Source organism: Eutrigla gurnardus (assembly GCF_963514095.1).
Source record: "Eutrigla gurnardus genome assembly, chromosome: 2".
Classification (NCBI taxonomy): domain Eukaryota; kingdom Metazoa; phylum Chordata; class Actinopteri; order Perciformes; family Triglidae; genus Eutrigla; species Eutrigla gurnardus.
Genome location: NC_139916.1, coordinates 12,213,915 through 12,238,579, shown reverse-complemented (window position 1 = coordinate 12,238,579; position 24,665 = coordinate 12,213,915). Strand labels below are relative to the sequence as shown.

Here is a 24,665-nt window from a genome sequence, read left to right as displayed (position 1 = left end):
ATCCCCCACTAGAGGGTAGTCCTCGCTCGCTCTATGCTGGGCCAAAATTGTATAACTGTTTACGAAAGCCACATAAGGGAGCACTTTCCCCTCACATTCTTGCATGTTTGTCACACACACACACCTGTTATCTATTTGAAGCCTGCTCTGAGTAGTGACAGGTGAAGGACATGAAGGCCGTGGGGGAAATGATGGTTCATGCAACTCCACGTCACCGGTTTGATATGCGGGGGGTCAGTTCAGTGCCTTACACTTGAGACTTGGAAGTCGAGCACAAGTCACAAATATTTAGAGAAAACAAAAGAAACAAGATTGGACTACAAAATTCAAGCCTCAAGTTTGAACCAGAATTTTTAAAAAATGGTTGTACATGACATACTATATATAATATAGACATGTCTGGGACTCTAACTGACCATTAGTTATCATGTATAAAATGTTTGAAAAAATGCACAAAATACTTTTAAATTAAGAAACTGAAATATATTATTTGTTGGAATTTTTTTACTTAAAAAATAACTGAATTGATCCATTAACAATAAAAGCGGTGTAATCAAGTACCGGTAATTGTGCCAGTTCTAAGCAGGTCCACACATTGAAAGGAGGGTCATTGAACGACATTGACAGCTTTGAAAGGAACATTTGTTATGTTGATCATCAGAGACATCTAAGAAGACTTTTACTTGAAAGTTGTGTATGAAGACTTGTGACTTAAATTGGACTTGCTCTTGTAGACTTGAGACTTAACGGGAGTCTTTATCTGGACTCATTCAACTAAGCTGGAATATACTGAGTTAAGGCAAACCGCCACTCCAAAAAAGAGAAATAGAAAACAGCAAATGATCAGAAGCTGAACTAAAACCAAATGGCACATATTCACATTTGAGAAGCTGGAACCAAAATTATCTTTTTGCTCTCCATTAATTAAGTAGCCTATTAAATAGATAGAGTTAAAAAAAACAATTGTGAACAGCTTTTAAAGCTCTGAAATGAACTAGAAATGCCTATATGCTTATGACAAAACTTATAAAAAGTACTCAAAAGCTCTATATAATATATTGGGCAATGCAATGTTTAGTGATTTTACATATAAAGAAAAATGTATGCGTTTAGAAAGTAAGGATGTAATTCATCCTTGAATAATGTGGACTGTTTAAATGTGTTTGCAACGTATTAGTAATAATGAATAAAACACAGAATGTGTGTATTTATACTGACACACACTGCTTGTGCACCCCCCCTCCCCTCCCGTTATCATGCAAATGATGCGGGACGAGTGGCCCGCGTGTCATGCCCTTTTAAGAAAAATGAGAAATAGTCGTGAGTGACGTCTGCTGCGCACGGAGGCCGGAGGCGAACTGACACTTGCGGAGCGGCGAGAGACAGCGAGCGAGGAAACGGTGAGTGGAAATATCACCGAACTTTACCACGAAAACGCGAAACGCGGTCAAATAAGCCGTTTGCTCGGAAGCACGTCGCGTCGGCTCGTGCGGGATAAACGAGCGGCTGCGGCGGGAGGCGCGCGCCTGTCCGTTGTACGTGTCGGGTAAGCGGAGGAGGGGGGGAGAAGAGGAAAAAGAATTGTCCGCAAGTACAAAAACGGGAGTGTGCACTCCCATTTTAGTCAAGGCCGGGCAGGAAGGGCAGGTAACGTTAGCGGTCGGTCTCTCCCAAGCAAATTCACCGCGACGCGGGTCGCTTTGAAAACCTCTTTGTTGAGCTTGATGGCGATGTATTATTGACAATATAGCTGTGTTTTTATTGTACGAGCGGAGAGAGAGAACGAGAGGAATGTGTCGGCTAGCTCGCTAGCTAGCCAGCTAGCTTGCTTGCTAACGAGCCGCAGCTAGCGGCTGTGAAGTGTCGGCGGCCCGTCGCAGGCAGTTAAAGCTAGCTAGTTAGCGGCATTTTGCTAACAGGCTTTGGTAACGGGACTTAGTGTAGTTGCTGGTATGAAACCTAGATTGTTGTGGACAGATGTCGTGGGGCGGGGTGGGGGCTCGATTCCCCGGATTACAGATTATGGCATGTTGTGTGTGCCGGTGTTCAGAGTGTGATTGGTGTTGTGGAAGCTCAGTGTTGTAATAATTATGCATCGACGGGCGTGTTGGTGCTCTGTGGTATAGTCACCGCCACAGATTGCAGGGGATTTAGCACGACCTGGAGTGAAAAGCATATGCTGCTATCGTAAGCAAATTAAGAGTAGATTCAGAGCTCCAGTGACTTTCTCTTGTCTGTTGGTGGGGGGCAAAGCTTCATGTCAGCCTGTTGCAGGGTATTTCTGCTGCAGGGAGCTCTGTGTTAAAACAGGAAAGGTGTGTACCCCCATCCTCAAACTATAAACACAGAGAGGGGGTCTGCTTTATTAATGACAGAACATCACAGTTTCCAAGTCAAGTATCTTGCAAGGAGGCTAGCTGTCTTTATATTTGTGTTCTTCTGTGTTAACTGAACTGAGACTTCTGCCCTTATGCTGTGCCCCACATATCTTCATAGACCGGGTTCGATTGGGAGGCTATAAAACCCCACTTCCTACCCCCCCCTCTCTAAAGCAAGCCTTCTGTCTGCAGTCTTGAACAGGAACAGAGACTGGAAGAGGCTATTTTAGTAGGTAGCTACTCCTTTTCCATCCTATCAGCATGAAGCCTCCTTGCTCTCTGGAAAGAGGATGTGGTTACAGGTCAAGGCCCCCGGCGACACAGCTGTATTCTGCTGATGGTGTTTGTCAGTTACAGATCTTTGTCATAATTAAGTCGGGGCAAAGTTTTTTTGTGCGCTGGGTTGCAGTTTTCTTCTGACTCATGGATGGCGTTCAGAGTTGCAGTGCACCTGGAAAAAGAGATGCAAGAACCCTGCAATTAGATAACAGCTAGCTTATCAGTGCTTTTCTCTTGAAGTGCAGTTTTGAAGAAGATTGCACAGGAAGTTTAACATCAGAAAACTACCAAGTCTTGACAACCTGAAAGATATTAATGGAGTGTCATCTATCACATGTGAAAATAGGCTATAAAAACGTTGCTGCTTTTATTTATTAACAAAAAAAAAAAGCTCTGGTGGTTAACATTTTATTTTACAGGCTCGTAAATTCCTAATTTACAAGGAAGTTTCCTAGAAACAACAATGTAATTTGGCACCAATTATAGCTTAAATTAGAGATAGGGTTCGGTTGATGTACTTCCAATTAATTATTTCAAATTAACTGCTAAGATAACTAGTCTTTTAGTTAGGCTACAGTAGGTCAGCTGAACATGCAGAGATGTTTAATTTGACTATAGGCAATAATGCAGTTAAATATATGAAGAATATATTTTCTAATGATAAAATAGTATAGTATAACTTGCACTTGAGCAGTACTTTGAGGAAAATTCCTTTTTTTTTTTTTTAAACTCAGCACAACTTACTAAACATGTTCCTTTTCCCTGTTTAATTACCACTAAATAACAGTTATTTCCAGGACTTTTAGTAAATGAGTTGGGTATAAAATAAAGCACTCTGGCTTCTTTACTCGAGCCCTTTCCTTGACATGTTTTCTGTGTTTCTGGGTTATTCCCCTAAAGAGGGTTTCTCACTCTCAGTTTAGTGTGAACAAGTGATGTGAGCTGTGGTTGTGGCGGAGGTAATGAGTAACCAGGAGCTCATCGGTGTATAAAAAAAGAAAAACACTCCAGAGAAGAACAACTGTTATCTCGCTGTTTTTTCTCTACCTCTAAACCTTGAGGACTTATATATTTTTTTATTGGTGTAGCTCCTGTAATTGTCATGTGGTTCAACGAGCAAGCAAATAAGAGCATGACACATGTCTGTATCATGCTGCTAGCTTAACCAGCGGATGTGTGCATTTTCATCATCCGCACTAGTTGGAAGATACAGAGGGCAGCTGTCAATCATACTGCCCTGCTGAGTCAGCCGCTGTGACAGCTTCACTGCCGTCGGATTAGCTTCACCGCCACAGGAAACGGTGCATCCTGAGTGTTTGTAGTTTGGCCTCGAAGCCTCTTGCACTCTCATTTCGGTTTCCTCTCGTCGGGGACCCAGTTTATCCAGATGCATTCGGTGCATGTTCTTGGTAGCAGCAGCACCTCATCCAGTTTCCAGCCTTAGATGGATACATACCTTTGGCTGTAGAGGGCGAGTGATGCAGTGATGTCATGGTGGAGCATGTTTTCTGTGGCATGTGGCTTTCCCTCGCTCCTTATTTGCTGGGGTTACTACGAGAGCAGGGGAGCGGCAGCGGCGTGTTTGTTTTGTTGGGAATGACAGTGTGTAGTTGAGGGCAATGGAAAGAGGGAGAGGTTTGGTTTTTAACAGCAGATGTCCTTAAATGGCCTTGTGTGCGCGTGTGTGTGAGTGTGTGTGTGTGTGAGTGTGTGTGTCATGAGCGTGTAGGCAGGCTTGAGTGAGTGCAGCGTTTTGTGTAGTTATTCCTGGTATGAGTGTTTGTAGAAAAAGGAGTCAAAGCGACACCATCCATTGTGGCCTTTTGTAGAAAATGTTACAGGTCAGAGTGGGAAGCAGTACAGTAGCGGCGTTCAAATGAGACGGGTGTTGTTCACTTATTGAATATGAATCCGAATTTGTTTGAGTCTCGATTTTTAGTAATATCATTTGAGTTGGGCAGAGTGGTGTTTGTGTCTTGGCAGGCATCAAGCGCCACCACTTTGCTGTTCTCCAGAACATGAATCAACACACTTGTGCTGAGAAATGTGGTCCTTCACCCCCACTCGAGCTCAGTAAGATACACGGTCTAGTTCTTAAAAAACAAAAAGTAGCTTAATGCACAATGATGCATTTTAACTTCAAAACTTGATCGCAGGCAAAGGTTGAGCTGCTTCATCAGTTTACTAGCAGATTAGCTGCTTATCTACATACAGGTAGGCATGGGACCATTATCCTGGCCTTAATAATTTCAATAATTGCGATATTATCCCGATCATCTAAATGTGCTTTAAATTCTTAAAATGACCATAAAACATGCTTGAATCACTTTACATTTAGTTAGGAACATTATGCATCACAGATGAGACGCACAACTGTGAACATCCTTTTTTAGTGGAAAAAAATCAGATGATCATGAATCATATTGTCTCTGCAACAGAAATATGAGCATCTTTTTCAAATCACTGGTGACGACATTTACGATTATCTCGATGATGGAAATTCACCACCGATTCCATGATTGTGAGTGTTTTTTATCCCGATGCTATATCGTCACATCCCCACATACAGGCGATGATAGTTGGCAAAATGTTCAGTAACCAAAGTACTTAATATTGCCCAAGAATGAGTGAGACTTTGGAGGAGAGAGAAGCCACCAGTTTGTTATGAATGTCACTGTTCCCCAGCTTTGCTTTCGTTAGCACTAACAACTGAATCTTTTTTTAATTATTTTTTTTAATTTATATTAATATCAGCTAATCTGAACAGCATACTCTTATAGCAAGGAACAAAACTATTTTAAGTGTGGAAAATGGGCACCCAGCATCTTCTGAAGTAACATAACTTCTCTAACATAAAAAGAAACGTTTAACTTTCTAATGAGTTTATTGTAAAATGTAGGTGAATCAGTTCAAACTTATCCAGTCCCTTTTTTTTTTTTTTTTTTTTTTAAAAAGCCAAAAGCCACAGACACGCACCTCATTTTTTTTCTAATCCTTCATCCAGCATTTAAGCACAGATAAAATTTGACCCTGCACATTTTGGAGGAGCAGACGTCCTCCATAGCAACATCTGAAGTAGTAGTAATACTAATCAAACTGCAGCTGTCACTGACGTCCTGTCACAGTGTCCATTCATTGAGCCATGACGCGTGGATAGTGAGGCCTCGTCTAAACCCAAGTATGACATTGTCTGTGTGACATCGTATGTGACATTGTGCACTTGACTCTGAACTTGAACGTTTACATGAGAGCAGCAGGGACTGTTTGCAAAAGCACTCGTGCAGCCCTGGTCTTTTTCCTTCCAATGACTCCTCCCTAATCGTGCAGGGAGAACTTCTCTTTGTGTGTAGAGGATTACCGGGTATGAATTATTCACAGTCCGGGCTTCATGTCCCACATGGTCACTGCTTGTGATTGAAGTTGGAGGTCCTTGGATCCTTTTGTCCACCCCCCTGAGTATTGTGATGGAGTGTGCTGTAAAAAGAACAGTGTATGTGGGGGATCATCTGATTCCCAGAATGACTGCCGATTTAAGCTTTTAAATGGTTTGCAAAAAGGTCGATTTATCACGCGAGGCTATCGGTCTCCCTTGAGACCAGATTTGAACTTGAAGCCACTTTTTGATTTTCATCAGAGCGGAAAGTTGCGTCCTCTGTCTTGAGTATCAAAGGCTAGTTTGTCTTCTGACATACAGTCGAAAAAACCTGACGTACCATTTCCCCGAGCAAGTTTGCGTACAGTCACAGCTTTATTGCCATATACTGTATTTAGGATAAACAGGATGTACTGGGTTTAGTATTGCATGATTTGATTTGATTGCCTGTCTTGTTTTGTCCGACTAGCAGTCCAAAAAAGCAAAAATATTCAGTAAAGTTATGGAAGGAAGGAAACCAGATCATATTTTCATTTTACAGACGGGAAATATAGAGTTCTCAAAACAACCAATCTGCCACCAAAATAAATTCTTTCAATCATTTCATTGATTCATAATCCAATATTTATAGCTTTTAAACTGAAGGATTAAGCGTTTCTTTACGGTTTGAGAACATTCTCACATTTCTTAAACTAAATAAATCGTTGAAAAAAGATTAACTGATGCTGAGTAATGCTTTTGACCTCCTTCCAACTTTACATTTTGTAGTTTTCAGCTGCTTTGAGGAACTGTCATTTTGTGTTTTTCGGTGGTCCCTGTGGACAAAAGCACCACAGTCCCTTTTGGGAAAAGCTCTCAATTTACTGCAGCAGGGTCTGACAGTCTGCCATGCACGGTCCTGGATCTTGCCCCCCCATGCCTCCCTTCCATCCAGCAGGCCCAGCATTACGGTCTGGGTCTCCGGCAGCGTGGTATCAGTGATGGCTCCCATCACCGGGTGCAGAGCTCCTCTGACCTGAACCAGTTTCTGGTGAACCTGCAATATTTCGCCTGATTTTGCGCAGAATTCGACCGTGTTGGCACAAATGACATTGGCATTTAGAATAACTGAGTAGGAAATTGCCAATCTTCTCACTGATGCATTTACGTTTACGCTATATATAGAGGCATCAGCATTACATTGACTGTTTCATAACCAGTTCATTGTTACTCACAGTAACTTTAAATCAATCTTTTGCCAACTGTTGAACATCAGCGTGTACAATAATGTAATTTGATATGAAGCCAGAAAGTTAGCAAAGACTCAGGAATCCCTCACTTCACCCAGCTACAACCCACGGTGCAGCAGTCCATCCGTCCCCGTAGCCCGACTTGTAGTGACCCAGTTGGCTAACCCAACAGACTTCATGCCACAATGTGTGCCAATGATTCGAAGCCTCTGCATCCCTTAAAGGGATATTCCAGTGATTTCACAATTTCCTCCCCATCACAGTTTCCACTTCCCTCAGCTGTTTTCTGTCCTTAGTCAAAAAACAGTCACTGTGTTGCTCTTTTAGAAATACCAAGAATAAGTGAGGGACCGAAACATCTGACATCAGGGAGGGGTTCTGCTGTGTGAAGGCCAGATGATTGTGTCATTAGGAATATCTGCCAGATCCATGTATCATGTCCCTCTTCAGTTCCCCCTGTACTCGTACACCCCACAGCTGGTTTGTGTTAAAGCGGGGTCACATACTCTTCACCTCCTCCACCCTGAAGCAGCTCCACTTATGGGTGTTCCCTCCATTGTTGTGCTGCTTCTTGTCCATAACTTCCAGGAATGACTAGAATCCTTCCTTTCTGGGGTGGAAAAACTTAGAGACCAGGCTGGGGGAAAATACCTTTTGTTTTGCTTCAAAAGTTGGATCTTCTTTTAATCTATTTTCTGATCTACATTTTGCTTTTTGTCCAGTGCAGACTGTTGGGCTGTCCGGTGAAGCAAACCCGCCATGCGTGAATACAAGCTAGTGGTGTTAGGCTCTGGAGGTGTGGGCAAGTCCGCTCTGGTGAGTATTTGCAACCTCTCAACCCCCACATACACACACGCCTCTAACACCTCTGCAATGTTTCTTTAACACCTCGCTGGACCATCATTTATCATATAAATATATATTTGCTTCAAAGTTTTTGGGGAACAGTTTGTTTATAGAATGTAAGGCATTTTTGTCACAGGGAGCCACAACATCACATATTTCCATTTTTTTTACTTAAACTCTTTACTTTACTTATTTATCGGTAAAATACTTGTAGCCCAGCGTTATACATTAGTTCATCCAAAACATTAGTTTGAAGTATCTCTTTGTCGGGAGACCATAAGTGTCTGTGAAATGTTGTATGCCCTGCTTAGCTAACGGTGTCCAGGTGTCGAAGTAGGGCTTAATCCCTCAAACTGGCAGCCTGTCCTGTGTAGCGTTAGACATTATCGGATGAACTCGGTCTACCCCGAATGTAAACCTACCATTAAGTACAGTGCTCAAAGTCGCACAGTCCAAACTTGGACCTCTTTTATCTGCATGGTATTTGCATTATAGGCAGATGGGAATCCCCCATGTGTCTGTACGGTAAATCAGACTTCTTCTTGCAACCTGACTGACAACGTCATGAACGTCGTCCTCTTCAACGCCGTACAGAGGGACACGTGGTCACTATTGTCACGCTGGATGTATTGCTTTTGTCACTGTGACGTCACATTGATCTGAACTTTGTCCGTGTCCTCTCTTACAGACGGTTCAGTTTGTACAGGGAATCTTTGTGGAAAAATATGACCCTACAATAGAAGACTCTTACAGAAAGGTGAGTGTCCCTGGAGGGGGGGAGAGTGCCGGATAGGAATGAGCTGATTGTTTCCAGCTGCTCTGCAGGTTCACGTCATGATATTGTGCTCTTGTGCTCTCTCTCTCTCCCTCCCTCCCTCTCTGGATTGTATTGCATGCAATATTTTAAATATGGAATATGATGTGCCCATTGACCTGAAATGAGGCTTTACATTTATCTGTTGTCTCTTTTTTTCTCTCCCGCAGCAAGTGGAGGTAGATGGCCAGCAATGTATGCTTGAAATTCTCGACACGGCAGGCACAGTAAGTGAACTCTGTACCACCGAAGGCTCTGTTGATACCCCGTCTTTCTGTGTATGAGGACTCATGAGTCATTGTATTGAATACATTTTAGGTGGTGGAAAACTGTCTTCCACAATTGTAATTTAATTGGCAGAAAAAACAAAATCGCAGGCTGTGAATTTTTGGAGGAAATCTCAAAAACAACAAGCTAGACTTGATTTGAACAGCTGAAATGTTGTGAAGACATTCATCCTACTGACTTTAATGATCCTCTGACACTTTCCTCCATCTCCACCATGAGGTGTTGAGTGAAACATCTCAAACTATTGGATGGATTGCCATATTTGGAGCAGGTGTTCCTGTTAAGAGATTTGTTAATAATTTAACTGACTCTTTAATGTTTAATTTACCATCATCATAACTTCAAAACGTAGCTCAAAGCTAAGTACAGCCTCACAGCATGTAGCTGTACTCTCAATGTCTTGTGGCTCTTCCCCTGCATACTATCTGTCACTGTATTTACTGAATCTCAGGATGGGTCACAACATTGTGATTTCCTGTTTTATGTTGGACTTTTAACAATAAATGTTTCGCTGTTTATAAATTGCCATAGAACACACGACGTGGCTCATGTCCTGCCTTTGCTCTGTCTCTTTTCCCGCTTTTGTAGGAGCAGTTCACAGCGATGAGGGACTTGTACATGAAGAACGGCCAAGGCTTCGCCCTGGTATACTCCATCACAGCACAGTCCACCTTCAACGACCTCCAGGACCTGAGAGAACAGATTCTACGAGTAAAGGACACAGAGGATGTAAGTGTTCAGCGTGCGCTCACCTCTTTCACACAACTTTTTTTTCTCATTTCATTTTTTATTCCATATGGTGTTTGAATGGGCGGTAGGAACACAGAGAGCGTGGAAAACAGTACAGCTAGGTTACAAGCTCCCCCTCTTCTGTGTTCTCAGACGCCTACATTGTTCGGGACCTGGCTGCAGTTGCTATGGATACTATTTAACACTGTAATCGCAGGCTCTTATGCCAGTAATTACACATTTGTATTACCTTAACGTTATGAACATGGTGTCACGGTGTCATTTTTGTGGCGTCTGTGGCGATAAGACAATAAGAAAGCACTCAGCGGTACATGTGTACCGACGTGGCCTAGCATAACATTACTTCATCTGTGTTCAACATGGACACACAGCCGAAGAGTCTGTTTAAAAATAGGGGGAATATCTTTGTTTCGTTAGTGGATGTTCAACCCTCAGTCTTAAGTTTTTTTTTACACACATGCGATGTGGTTTTCCGCTCCAAGTCTGGCCCTCAGCTTGGATCTGTAACGGAACAAATAAAAAGAGGATGTGTCATGTTGTTGTTTTCCTGCTTGGCTGTTTCTTTGAAGCAGGTTTCCATTTTTCTGTATCTCTGGTAAATTGTGTGGCTGTGAAATGAGTAAGCCCTCGATCCCCACTCTGGTGGGGCAGATAGCGCGTCAGCAGGATCTCAGATGCCCTTTTTTGGTGATCTCTGGAGGGAATGCATGTTACCATAACCCTCTCTCACTCTTTCCTTCCCTCGCTCTCTCCCCGTTCCCTGACAGTCATCTAAAAAGCCCCTCTGCTGCCTGGGGCAGACGTTTTAGACCACTCTTCTCTGTCCGTTCTGTCGGCCTTTCCTCGCTCCCCTTTCCCTGTATCTTTGCCCGTATACTCCTGTTGCTCCGTGTCCCCCCCTCTCCTCCATGGCCTTCCTTGTGGGCTTACTGCGGTCTGGCATTCTGTGCGGGTGATTGGACTGTCAGGGATGATGTGCAAGGAAAGCCTCAGCTCATCAAAAACACACTGGATCGTGAGGCTGTGGTACATCATTAGAGCCTACGTGGTTAGGGAACTGAGGTTAGCCTCAGGCTAACAGATGGATTGCAGGATCAGTGGCTCCTCAACGTGCAAGAAAACAGTTGACATTCTTTTATTCCCTTACTGCGTTACCTCTGAATTATACCCCCACATTTGTGCTTATCCGAGTATTGCGGCCACTCTTGTCAGCCATCAGTCCGCTGGTGATTTATCCCTTTACCCATGATGACTGAGGCATCTGTTAATCTTTCTTTGCCCCTCGCAGGAATGCAGGACCAAAGGATGTGTTTTTTTTGTTTTGTTTTTTTTCCATCCAAGAGGACCGATTTGCAGAAAGCTTTCAAGCTATTGCTAAAGCAGACATTCTAGTTGCTGCTGCAGCTGTTCTCATTCTCAGCTCCTCCACGCGCCATTTACTGCAAAGCTGGCAATATGTACAGACGCACTTGATATTGCCAAGCTCAATTAACAAGCCTTTTAGCGGCTGTACGTTGAGCACAGTGGGGCCAAATTCCATCTCCTTGAAAGAGTCGTTAGGAGAGAAGAATAAAGTGAGCGAGCAGTGTGTGAAAAGCTAAGTCCCCTTACTTCCTTCCATAGTTATGTAAGAGAGGTCTTATGACTTTTCCGGGCCATCTCCGTCTCTGCTTGTGTGACTTGGATGGTGCTAATGCCTGACTCCATGCTTGTGACTCACTGCTCCATTTGGAACGACTGGCTCCATTCAGTTAAGCTACTCTATACTCCCCTGTTCTGTGTTTCCCCCCCACAATCGAATCATGCCATTGTGGGCGGGACTGGACCTGTCTAAAGCACGCTAACGTCTCAACAGATTCTCTGTGGGCTGCGTGGATTCTTCATTTAGGTTAATGCTGCCTTGCATGCTGCTGACACCGAACATTTTTTCTTCTCCTGCATACCTTCTCCCCCCCCCATCCTTTCCATCCCAGCTTGGCTCAGAGTTTGTGTTAGGAGGGCATACCACTGGTTCTCCAAGGACCCCTGGGAGAAATGTCGTTCAGCAGTCCGGTGAGAGGGCTTGTTTGGATATCAAACATCAAGCAACAACCTCTTTGGGGTTAATCTAAACACTGCAGCTTCCTTTCGTCTGCCTCATAGCCCAGAGAGAGCGAGAACGAGGGGAATGGAAACGAGACCCTGGAATATTCATCCTATCCATTCAAAAGTATTTAATTTTCTGTAGGAGCCGCGGCCATACAGCTAGCAAAAACAACTGGATGGTAGACTTGAGAGAAGGTCTCAAGTTTGAGCAAGTTTGTGCATGTCAGGATACCACCGTGGTGCTTACAAATATCCAGTTTTTTCTGGATCCACAAGACATGTGTGGGTGCCATTTCTGGACCAGGAGAAGGAAGCGAAGGCAGGATTTCCCATGCATGGATTTATTTCTTGCAGCCCCCACCACAAATAGATTTCCCCAGCTGATATATCATTGGCGCCTGTTGTGTTGCCTGCAAAAAATGTTCCACTTGTTGATTATGTTTCTTGCTTATTAAGCTGCACCACAGACACAAATATCCTGTGAACCCCTGGAAAACTGAGACGGAATACTGAACTCCACCTCAAACTTCAGCCTTGTCATACAGTCTCAGAGTAGATGGTGTAGTAAAGCGCAGAATGAACGACACACACACAGTCTCACACTATCATGTAATTCCAGCGAGCAGCCAGAGCGTGGAATCTAGCCGAAATGTTTCGAAAACATTCAGGAAGGAAAGCGATGTTATCCCGGCTGGGCGGGGCTGTCATGACTTCCTCCGGGCCAGCACGCTCCCCAGATAGAAGGTCAGGAAACAGCAGGCAGGATGAGACGCATCCCGACACCCCGACTGTCCCGACGTGACAGTAAGGGCTCAAGTTTTGCCCAGAATATTCTCTCTTCCTCAGAGAGTTTCTGTTTTTTCGACCTTGGTTGTTAAAACGTCTGACTCTGGGACACAAAAGGAGAAGTGTTGGGTATTTGGGAGATTCCAGACACAGCTGCACTTCATGTCAGTGGTTATGTTCTCCATGGTTGGGTTTTCAGTTTAGGAAAAGAAACTGCATTCATTGCAAGTTCATATTGATTTTTTTAATCTCTTTTGTCTCTGTTGCATAACCTAAATGATTTTTTGCCTTCCCACAGGGATGGATTGATTTCCTTGATTGTCTTTGCGACCCTGTAATCCAGGCTTCACTTTGAAATTAATAGACTACTTGTGTAGACTCCACTCTGGTACTTTGAGGACGCGCATGAGTTGAGCCTTTTGTTGCCCTGCATTACTCTATTATTCAGCAGAAATGTGCAAATTAGCAAGGATTTAATTGATAAAATATATATATTTTTAAATGCACATTAAATCTGTTTAATGCAAAGATGCATTAACACATTTTGGATCATTTTGTTAAAAGGGAAAACTCTTTTTTTACATGTTTAAAATCCTAAGTCCTTTTCTTTCTTTGCCGTCTAACGATTAATTTTTTTCTCTTTTCCCAAATGTTCCTCTACTTCCCCCCTCCTCCCCCCTTTTCCCTGTTTATTTTTATGGGCTTACTTGTGAACCTATGGCCTAACCATTCAAAAATACATCTCGGACACATCTGCGTTTAATTAACTTCTTCTTTTTATTGCTTCAAACTTCAATTTTATATTCATGGATGCATTTGTTTTGCCGCACTGTTTTATAAATTCAATATTTTAAAGCGAGAAGGCTTGCATGTTGAAGTCACTTATATGAGATTACATAATGTTTATAGATTAAAACTTTTGCTTTTGCTCAGGTGCCAATGATCCTGGTGGGGAACAAGTGCGACTTGGAGGATGAGCGTGTGGTGGGGAAGGAGCAGGGCCAGAACCTGGCCAGACAGTGGAACCACTGTGCCTTTTTAGAGTCCTCTGCTAAGTCAAAGATCAACGTCCTCGATGTGAGTACACATGAAAACACACCGCTGATGACCGTTGCCTTATGCTAGGGCTGGACCATTATGAAAAAAATAATAAGTAACGAGTTAAAAAGTAAAATAATAATACATTAAATAATATATAGAAATAATAATAAAAAACGATAGATAAAAAATAAATCAGTCTACATGCACTCAGACTGTTCTCCCTGCAGTTTGCTTCCTACAAACTGAGGTTTTTGGCAGGAACACCAGTCTTTTCACCTCAGGCTTCAGTGATGAACGAATAATAGCAACACCAATGTAAAAACAATAGATAAAAATAAATAATACACGACAGTGGAGACATCTTTTTCAATGCCAGCGTGACATTTATTGTACAAAGCAGGCAGTGCAACTCTGCTGAAGTGTTTGCGTGATGGCAACACGTACCGCTGGTCCAAAGTGTTGAAGTCCTTAGCTAGCATGAATGTCGCAGCCTCCGTTATCTCTCATTGGGAGCCGGTGGGATACGGAGCGGCATTGTAAAGAGGGTCCTCAATGGAGGACTGGGTTACGGTGGCTGAAGTTGACGCTCTTGCACTTTTTTGGGTCTTTTGGGCTGCAGACACGACGGCGTGACAAACTTTGCAAACAATCTCCTTCTGCTCCACGTCCGGTCATTTGAAGCCAAAAGGTCTCCAAATGACCAAAGTTGTCTTGCATTTTTTTCAACTAAAGGCTCAGGCTGCTTTTCTGCCATGTTATCAATCAGTCGTTCCACAATTGAGCCTCACACTCACTGCTGCAGCTGCAGGCGACACAGGTGCGTTCACTGTGCTTTTACAACACAGTAATTTGCATACATGCCGCGGGGCGGCACATTAATCGTTTTTCTTCGATTACAGTGTTTTTATGATCGTGAGAAGCCAAAATCTAAATTTCGATCAAAATTCGATTAATCGTCCAGCCCTGCCTTATGCTACAAACAACTAGTCCTCAAACATCAGCCACAATATTACATCGATACATAAGGGAGTCTTTTTAAATGCTGATTGTAAGAGTGACCTAATTAGAGTTTTGATTATTTATTTTGTAACAAAGCCCAATATGATGACTAGCTCAACTAGATTATAGCCGCTACTCAGTGCAACACCATTGGTGCCCCTAATGTGTGTAAACGTCTGCATCAATCCATTTAGCGATGAGGCTTCAAGTGATGTGCCACAGTGTGTAAGGAGGTCAAGAGGATTTTGTCGCTACATTGAATCACTAACGGTTTTCTCTTTTTGTTTGTTGCGTCTTCGTCAGATCTTCTATGACCTGGTCAGACAGATAAATAGGAAAACGCCAGTGGAAAAGAAGAAGGCGAAAAAGAAATCCAACTGTGTCCTGCTTTAAAGACCCCCCTTCCCCTCCTCCAGCCCATGCAGCAGCTCTGAGCCAGGTGTGTGTGTCTAAAAGCAGCTTACCTATTCATGAGGTCATAATGCATAACAAGCTGTCAGGTTAATTAGTGTTACATCACAGCGTTGGTCTGTCTATGTCATCTTAGTGTCGTCGTGGTTTATCATTGCATGCAGGTCATTCTAGTCAAATTAATGAATCTGTACAGGCTGACTTGAAAGGGGCAATTGGAGAAACCTTGTGAGGTGCAATTCAGAGAGAGAGCCCCCCCTCCAGGCAGATAGGGGAGTTTCTTTATATCCGTTATAAACTTGTATCTGTTGAACATGTCTTGTCACAGGACGACGGCTGCTGTCGCTTTAAGAAAATGTCGGCAAATTGCATTTTTCTTTGTTTAGTCATCAGCAACTTGTGTTTTGTTGTATATCTTTGTTACTGTTGAATGAATGAGTCACTGGATGATGGTTGAATTTAAACACGGCCATCCGCAGACTGCAGCAGCTGGTAAAGTCTGAGCAAATCCAGATCTGTCATCAAGTTGTTTCCCAGGAAAAGTAGAATCACTTCTTCTTTTTATTCATCTGTTTTTAACACTTACCGGATACTGGTAAAGAGGAAGTCTGAAAACAGACACGCTCCATAAATTCAGCTGCTTTATTCCCTTCAGTCCTTCTAAACCAAAAAGCTACTCGGTTAATTTGACTGGCCTTTATTAACATGTACTGTATGTGATGTAGTAATTAATCTTCAACTGTACCGTGACAGTACATTGGAGCTACTGTACTTGCAGCCCTTTTTGTAAACGCATGGTTGCATTTTTCCCTTCTGCTCTAATGTAAGGACATTTTTCTACAATTGTCCTAAATATACATGTTGATTTTATAGCTACAGATTGGAGTCTTATTGCTTTGCAACAACGGTGTAGCAAAGTCTGAGCAGGGAGACAAAAGTCTCTATAATCTCACAGAAGATATGTGTCATGTTGGTCATTTAGCTGCTGGTCACATTAACCAAAATCCAACTGACGTCGGTGGTTTGATATGAGCTCCTGATAACATTTGACCCCAGTGACACCACCGCATTCCAGCTTAGAAAGTCACAGTATGATTATTTCCACCCTGATATGCAAAGTTTCAAAGATGAGTTTAGCTTCAGTAAGTTGAGCAAATCGTTGTGAAATCTCATGAAATGCGTCCAGCCTCCTCAGATGTAAATCTCCTTTTGAAGGTGTAAACCTAAAGGGGTCATTTTGCTCCTCACGGTCACTCTCAAACTCATTGATATCGTTATACTCGGGATGAACGCAGTGAAAGTACATTAGGTAGTTGTGTGAAGAATAAAAGAGAAGTTCAAGCCGTACCTGCAAGAGGTGTAACCCTCAGATTGTTTAGTTAGAAATATTACTACAAATTCCTCATTTTCACTGCATATTTGGTATTGCATCATCATAATAACTCGATTCTCTTCTGACAGTATCCAAACATGAAGCTTTTCCGCTGATTGATTCTGTATGTTGTTCTGCATCAGTACTCCTGCAGCAGTAACTATCTGGTGTGATTACGTTATTCATCCCCTAAAATAGCATCCCTATACCAGACAGGGCAGTTAATGTCATATCATTCTTTACTATCTAGCGTGCTAACATTAATTAAAAAGCAGTTATAAACAAATGTACAGATGTAACATTAAAAAGTGTGGGTTCAGTGTTCGTAGTAGGGCCACTTTGTTGTGTAGAAATAAAAAAGGGTGTAGCTGACCAACTCTGAGTTTACAAGAGTTTTTCCAAAAAGCTTTGGTCAGAGTTTTTCCCTCAGGAGACCTTACAATCACATGTTGGGCTGCATCGCCTAGAACCAAAATATTAGAAAGACAAACATACATACATACATACGTAAGTACATACATACACTACAGCATATGATTTGGTCATTTTGAGCTGCATTGCCTAGACCAAAACGTCTGTGTTGCCAAACCGGGGGGCGGATAAAACTTCGATATGACCGATAACATAGGATTAGTGAAATCGTCGGTGCCATTGTGCCTCAGCCCAGAATTCAGGGTCGCTAAACCACCCACCGCGTACCTCGTCGGACTCCATCTGTGTTGGTCAGTTAGCGGTCCAGTGTGTGAGAGTGGGGCCCCGGGGCCGGTGTCTGGCCAGCCCAGTGAACCAACACTAATGGGATTACAGCTCCACTGTTCCACTGCTCACAACACACAAGCTCATACACTGTAATGGAGAGGGAGAGGGTTCAGTGCCAGCCTCGGACAGGACAGGGAATGGGACATTTCACTTTATACAACATGGGCATTTTCCACTTTGCTGACCTCATGAACCAGTTAGTCTGGGATTTTAGCTGCCGCTGTATTCACTGGAACAGGAATCGACAGGGATGCTGATACCCCATATCATGGTTTATTGATTCAAAGGTGCAGACTGTTAGTATTTGCAGTTGTGTTGGTTCTTTCCCCCCAAATTAAAAGATGTGAATTAGTGTCACAGACTCATTTGAGCACCTGCAGCAACAGGTGGCGCTCCCCCCCCCCCGTCAGTGTTGATCTCTTGCATAGAGTCATTGCCCACATGTTGTTTTATAACCACCATACACAAATTAACCGTTTATAGAGTTGGTAATTGAGCTTTGGGTTGACTTTGAATTCTACGACTTGGATGTTCCTCCGGCTCTCTGACGGACGCCACAGTAAAGCTCTGTTTCAAAGCAGACTTGTCGCAGCAGCAGAAAGCACAGGTGAAACCAATGACATTAGCCGTGGCTACTTTCCATTCATAGTGTCCCAGGTGGTCGTGCCTGTGAGCTGCAGTAGCATGCATAATAAAACCCGACCCTGGAACATTTCACTGGAAGGCAGCCACCATTGTTGGTAGCATCTGCTCTTTGCAACTATCACAAATCAACATTTCTGCTGTGTGTGGGGAAAAAAGATCAACCTCAGCACCCTGAGACCGCATACCTGCCATTCAGAGAGCCGGCTAGACATTCACTCGCAGGACGGACACTAAAAGCTTTAGTTGGTGTATTCAGATCTTGTGTTGTTATTGTTTTGCTATTCATTCTTTCAAACGCAGTAAAACGATTGTATAAAGCTGAGGAGGGAATCCGTTCACATTATGTAGCTTGTGTTGATGCAGTTGATGTGAACATTAGAAAAAATCAGACTAAATGCTGAATCCATCATGTCATGAATGTGTGTTTTTTATTTTTATGTTGCAACCTACTGTAATTCTTCCAATCTTCTTAGATGTGTTGTTACTTTGTTGGGCTATTCTGTAACCACATGACATCTGTAGCATTTTAAATTGGTGCAATATTAACATTACTAAAAACATAGTACACTATGACAAATTCAGTACACTTAATTCTGTTCTAACAGCACCTCCTTTGCCCTGAAGACCAACATATTACTATTAAATAAAAGCTTTAGTGGCCCTGATTTCTGTTTTCTTGTCCTACGTTATAAACGCCTACTCCTGCTACAGATGCAATGTCAGACCAGCCACTAGATGGCGCTGGCAACTTGTAGATGTGTTTTGGAAATCCCTGTCATGCTTTGAAATGAGGACTTACCACTGTTGCTGTCTTGCAGAAATGCTGTAATGAAGAACTGTTGCCCTGATTGGAACGTGCCAGCATTCCAACAGCCCCACCCTCCCCCTCCCTCCGCCCCCACTCCCCCTCCCTCCCTCCCTCCATCAGCCATAAACGGTGAATCAGCTGACTGAACTGCTCCTATCAAAGACGAGGATGATCTACACCAGAGAGAGAGAGAGAAGGAGAGAGAGATGGAGATGAAGAGAGTAAAGAGAGAGCCAGCCAAGTAAGAGAGAGATGACTCTGGTCTCTCGCCTCCGAGGACCTTCCTCTGTGTTTCAGTTTCAGTGTGAACCCTGAATGGACACTCTCCATTTTCTGCACCAACAAACACCACAAACTTATGATGATGATAAAAGCCTCTGAACGTTTAAGAAAAAAGTGTCCATGAGCCGCCAAAATGGCCAGAGAGCAAGCCCCCCCTCTTCTATTTCCAGCTCCTTTTTTGACAGTTTAACAAAAAGAAAAAATAACAGCGTTAAAAAGAAGGAAAACAAAGTTAGAAACTTGGATTCAGTATTTTTCATCTTTTTCAATATCAATATCGTATTTGAAAGACATGGAAGTTGACCTCTTTTTAGTTGTATGATTATAAATATTCTTCAAAAACAAGCATGAAAAAAATGCATCAGTCATTAAGTGTAGATGTTTTCAAGTGAAATCAAGTGGAAGAGTGAGAATTTTTTTATAGCCATACACCTATTCTCCATGCCTGTCATGCCAGTGATGATAGATCAAGGTCTATAATATGTATTATTTTTATTATATATTTTTTTCTTTGTTCGCCCTGTTGTTCATGGACTTATCTTCTGCGAATATCTCTCTCTGATGTGACTTAATTTTATACTCTGTCACTGGGATTTCATAGCTCCCATAATATATTCTAACGCCATTTTTTGCATATTAATGCTTCAGAAAAAATGGGTCTTTTATAGAAGAAATATGGGGAAAAATACGGATTGATTTCTATGTCTCTTGAAGCTGAAATATATTATACTAAACCAACTCTAATAATGCTTCTTGTGTTTTTCTGTCAATGATGTTCCAGCTTTTATGGATTATTAAAGTACATTTTAGTACATTTTCATTATATTGGTCAATGTATTTTTGTGAATTAAACTTTTATCCAAAGCAGATTTGACTTATTTGAGAAGAGTGGAATTTAAAAGTTGTTGTTTTTTCTTTAAATGGTTGAAACCTTTTATACGGAACAAAAAAATAGTAATTGCATGGGGACATGCTATTAACAAGCTATTAAGTATTGATTCTATACAGTGTCCAGTCTGTTCATTGATCAACAGATGGCCAACATAGGACAGTATTGTATTACAGTATATGGACTGTACAAATAGCCCATTCAAGCATACACATGCATTACTTTTAATGATCACTAGGGGTCGGTATACTAGCAGAAATGTTTCACACATTCAGCAATCTGATTCAAAGCCTACATCAGTTGGTTATAATGGAACAATCAATCACAAGGAATGAGTGGTTTGTATTTGCTTTACAGAGAGGTGCTGTGTTTGGATGGGATGGATCATATAAAGTATCACCTGCAGTGTTTCTGATGCTCTGTACGCTGAGCCCTCTGCAGCCTGAATTAAATTCTAGTTTTTCACCTGAAAGAAGAGCTTTTCTCTAATCTTCTCTCACCAATTTCAAGTGCAAAGCAAATCAGAATAGATGAGAGGTTGAATGCCTTGTATATTAACCCGCTTAAACAGCAGTGACACATTCGAGTTTGATTTCAGCTTCAATTGCATATTTAAGACGCACGCCTACTGTAATGGTTGTTTTCAAAGTATATTACATTAAATACCAGACAAATTAAGGCACCTAGTTGACATCTCACGATGCAAAAACAAAAACAAATTAAATATATGGTTAGCTCAGTATTAAATGATACGGTGTTGTATCATATATTGTTTTCTGTACGTTATATTCTGTATTCGGCGTCTAGTCAAAATAACTAGGTGGGCCACGAGTATGATCACTTCAAGTTTTTTTTTTCTAGAGGAGTTAAAAGAAAGTGCTGCATCATCTAAGCTCCTTATGTCTAGCTGGGGAACGTGTCGAGCAGAGGAGGATGCTAAATGTCTGCTGGTGAGAACGCCAGAGAAGGGATTAGAGAGTGTGACTCACTTCTTCTTCTTGTTTTTCCTGACTCTTATCACCTACGCTGCAGCCTTGATCGGGCCCTTAATCCCTTTAGTGGTTGAGAAGCGAAGTAATACCAAAACACTTTTTGCATTCATCATCCTCTCTGTGCTATAATGCCTGCTGTCATCCTCCAGACAACCCCCCCACCCCCCATCCCCCCGGTCTGGGGTTTCTTCAGCTTCTCTGGGTCTCCTTGGAGAAGTGGGAAGGCTCTTTGGTATCAGGTGGGCTTGAGACAAAATCAAAGCACTCTCTAACAACAGCTATCTAACAACGTGATCCTCAGTAGCACACATCCACTGGGAGCTCGTATAAAACGTTGTATAATAATAATACGCTTCATTTTTTTACATACTTTCTATGAAGTTTTTCAACCATCCTCTAATGAACACGGGGGAGCTTCAGAGAAGATGCTTGTGGTATTTCAAAAAAAGACAGGCTTTGTTTTAGTTTCAAGCGTTCACACCTGGCGGGTCTCAGCTTATGTTGAAGGTTTTAAAGTAAAACGGGAAACTTAAAACTCTAAATTTAATTTATTTTTTTTAATTAACTTTAGTTTTATACTGTAGGTTTAATAAACAATTGATGGCGCGCAGGTGGTCGAGTGGTTAGAGCGCATCCCATGTACGCATATACGCAGCCAACCCTGGTTTGAGTCCCGGCTGGAGGTCTTTTGCTGCATGTCACATCCCCCTTTCTCTCCCATGTTTCCTCTCTGCCACTGCTAAATAAAAGGCATCTATGCCAGAAAAAAATCTTAAAGAAAAAAGAAATAAACAGTGGATATCCTGGTTTGTCCTCCGCGCCATTGCCCAACATCAATAATGCTCTCCACATTCAGTCAGGCCCAAAATGCTTCCTAGAAGAGTGGAGGGGTATTAAAGCAGCCGGATTGCCACGCCAAGGCGTTCATGTTCCCCAGAGGATGACTTTGAATGATGCTCTTGGCTTTTCCCTCTGTTGTTTTTTTGTTGTCTCATCAGCTATCGCTATGAAATCTGGTTCAAATCGACACTCTCGAACCCCTCAGGATGACTGTGGTGAACCTCTGACTTTTCATCTAGCGCCATCATTTAAAAAAATAAAAAAAATTCCCATCATGCTTGCTGCTTTGAGATGGTAACGCCTGCGCTGCCCCGCTCTAATGTAAGCAGCATCTTCTGAAATCTCACAGCTTCAGTGGAAGATAAACGGTCTTATGGGTGGCGCCTATCTGTCAAACAATTGCCTTTAAGTGGCTGAATTACATCTTCAACGCAGTTTAGAATTCTTTATCGTACGACGAGAGCATAAAACGCTCTCAGAGAGTGCAACAATAAATTTGGATGGATGAATTCTTAAAGAGGGCCTCCAAACAACAGTCAGCTTTCATCCACTCAAGGTCCCTGAACCTATTATAAAAATTATATATTTCTTCTGTAATGTCATCCCCCCCCCTATCGCCTACACACACACACACACACACACACACACACGCTTTCTCTCCTTCCCCTCGCCAGATCAATTAACAGATTAGTGGTTGTGTGGGATAGATTGAAGGCCCAAGCTCAGGATATCATCTGTGTCTAATGTATTTTCTGGAGAGAGTGAACATGAGCTTCACTCCGAGGGGAATATTGGCCTTTTTGGAGTGCAAGGTTACGCTTGCCCTCCGAGGATTCATCGTCTGCCACTTCCCGTCTGTAATTTATTTATTTTGATGATGTACACTGATGCTGTATTGATCTTCAGGTAATTATCTAATATTACATTTTCTGTGGCCCTTTCTTTCTTCATATATTCTATACACACATGTAAAAAGCCTGTGCCATATATTTCTTTCAGTCCTTTTTTTGTGCCTTTCTTCAATCAATTCCAGTGTTCAATTTTGTTTTTATTTAATAAGATCTGAGAGAAAGAAATATTTTTCCTTCAAATGTTGCTGAATGTGTAATTTTTTATCAACATTAATAGTGTGCCTTCCTGTAGTTGCGTGCAGTTTAGTCAATTAAAATGCAGGTCTTCAGTTCTTATTAGCCGTGGAACCTGATTAAAAATGGACGGATGTTGTTTTTGATCTGTGCGGTTATTCAGTGATTATCAGCAAACATTTAGTTTGAGATGATGATGGTTCCACTCTTCTCTAGTTTACACGGTTGTGTCCGACGGTGCTGACATCAAGCTCATCAGTAGTGGCATGCCGCAGGGGTCTATCCTCGGGCCACTACTATTTACACATAGATAATTGTATTCTTCTTAACGCATACTTTAAAGCAGGGGTCTCAAACTCGACTTACCTGTGGGCCTCTGGAGGGAGAGTCTGGGTGAGGCTGGGCCGCATCAAGTATTCCACAAAAAAAGCCGTTCAAGTATTCCAAATAAAGTACAACTGATCCAATCTTCTCAATCTTTACTAATAACAATTCAGAATGGTTCTTCAGAACATAGGCTTCTCTAACTTCCTCCTACTATATACTATATTCAGGTGTGCTCAATAGTCCGGAAATTACGGTACAAGTGATCAACGTTGCTAATTCGTGTTGTTGTCACGAGCCTGAGCTATAGAAGCCCACAAGTGTTAAAAAATACAAAAGGCACAGGGCAACGACTCACACAGATAAAGTGAAGAAAATAACGTGCGGGCCGCACTAACACCAAGCTTTGATTTCAGGTAGGGGGCCGCCAATCTGAGACCTCTGCTTTAAAGTATATTTCTACATAGACAAACAAACAGAGATGAATGTACACTCTTAAGGTAATGTTGTTTTATGCAACGTTGTTTTGCGCAACGTTGTTTTGCGCAACGTTGTTTTGCGCAACGTTGTTTTGCGTAACGTTGTTTTGCGTAACGTTGTTTTGCGTTGCGTTTTGCGTTGCGTTTTGCATAGCGTTGTTTTACGTAGCGTTGTTTTACGTAGCGTTGTTTTACATAGCGTTGTTTTACATAACGTTGTTTTACATAACGTTTTACATAGCGTATTTTAATACAACCCATAAAATATATTTTGCCGATAAAACCAGGTAGGCTAGGCCAGCATGCATTGTCTTGACTTTAAATGGTACCCACCTTACTTTCTCTGCTTAAAAATATTTTGACATGCCCCCTTAATTACCTCAACACTTTGTCACTAGAGACGATCTCTAATTAAATTAAATTTACTATAATTACCTGTGTTATTATTGTACTCTTCTGTGTTTATTTGGTCAGTAACCCTTACAAAGTATCTCACCTGTAAAGGAAGCTTCATCCGGCGAGGCTTCCTGATTCATAGGATGTATATTGTGATGACGAGAACATTGAAAAATCAATGCTAATGCCTTTCAAAAGCAAAGTGGCAGCCACTCTTCGGGGACCTTCCTGTGTCTGCTGGCTTGAGCTCCAGTCAATCTGTCTGGAGACCGGACTAATGCATCACAGCCTCTGTTAGGGAATGATGAACGGCCGCCATTGTCTCACCTTCAAGAGGTGGTTTCATCACGATCATCAGACAAACAACTGCAGCTATTTATTTTTTTCGTAAGATAAAACAACAGCAACTCCTTTTGAGAGGCATGAGTTCATGTTTTACTTTAACATTTTTCACAAAACCATCCCATCCCATGTACTGCTTTTCCTGGAGCTTTTAATGGTGTCACACAGCCTTC

At 42.1% G+C, this 24,665-nt stretch overlaps 1 protein-coding gene across 2 annotated transcripts; it reads left to right on the top strand.

Annotated features, from left to right (window-relative positions):
* Positions 1-1,286: 1,286 nt before the first annotated feature.
* On the top strand, positions 1,287-20,014 carry LOC311031651 (ras-related protein Rap-1A-like). 2 transcript variants are annotated; one of them, XM_084038048.1, is made up of 8 exons: positions 1,287-1,400; positions 7,987-8,075; positions 8,794-8,862; positions 9,090-9,146; positions 9,796-9,936; positions 13,762-13,905; positions 15,172-15,307; positions 18,874-20,014. In XM_084038048.1, the coding sequence occupies exons 2-7, from the start codon at positions 8,019-8,021 to the stop codon at positions 15,259-15,261; spliced, it is 558 nt and encodes a 185-aa protein (XP_083894174.1). In that variant the 5' UTR covers positions 1,287-1,400; positions 7,987-8,018; the 3' UTR covers positions 15,262-15,307; positions 18,874-20,014. The 2 variants fall into 2 exon arrangements, with proteins under 2 accessions (XP_083894174.1, XP_083894175.1); XM_084038049.1 differs by lacking the exon at positions 1,287-1,400 and adding an exon at positions 1,609-1,647.
* The last annotated feature ends 4,651 nt before the right edge of the window (positions 20,015-24,665 follow it).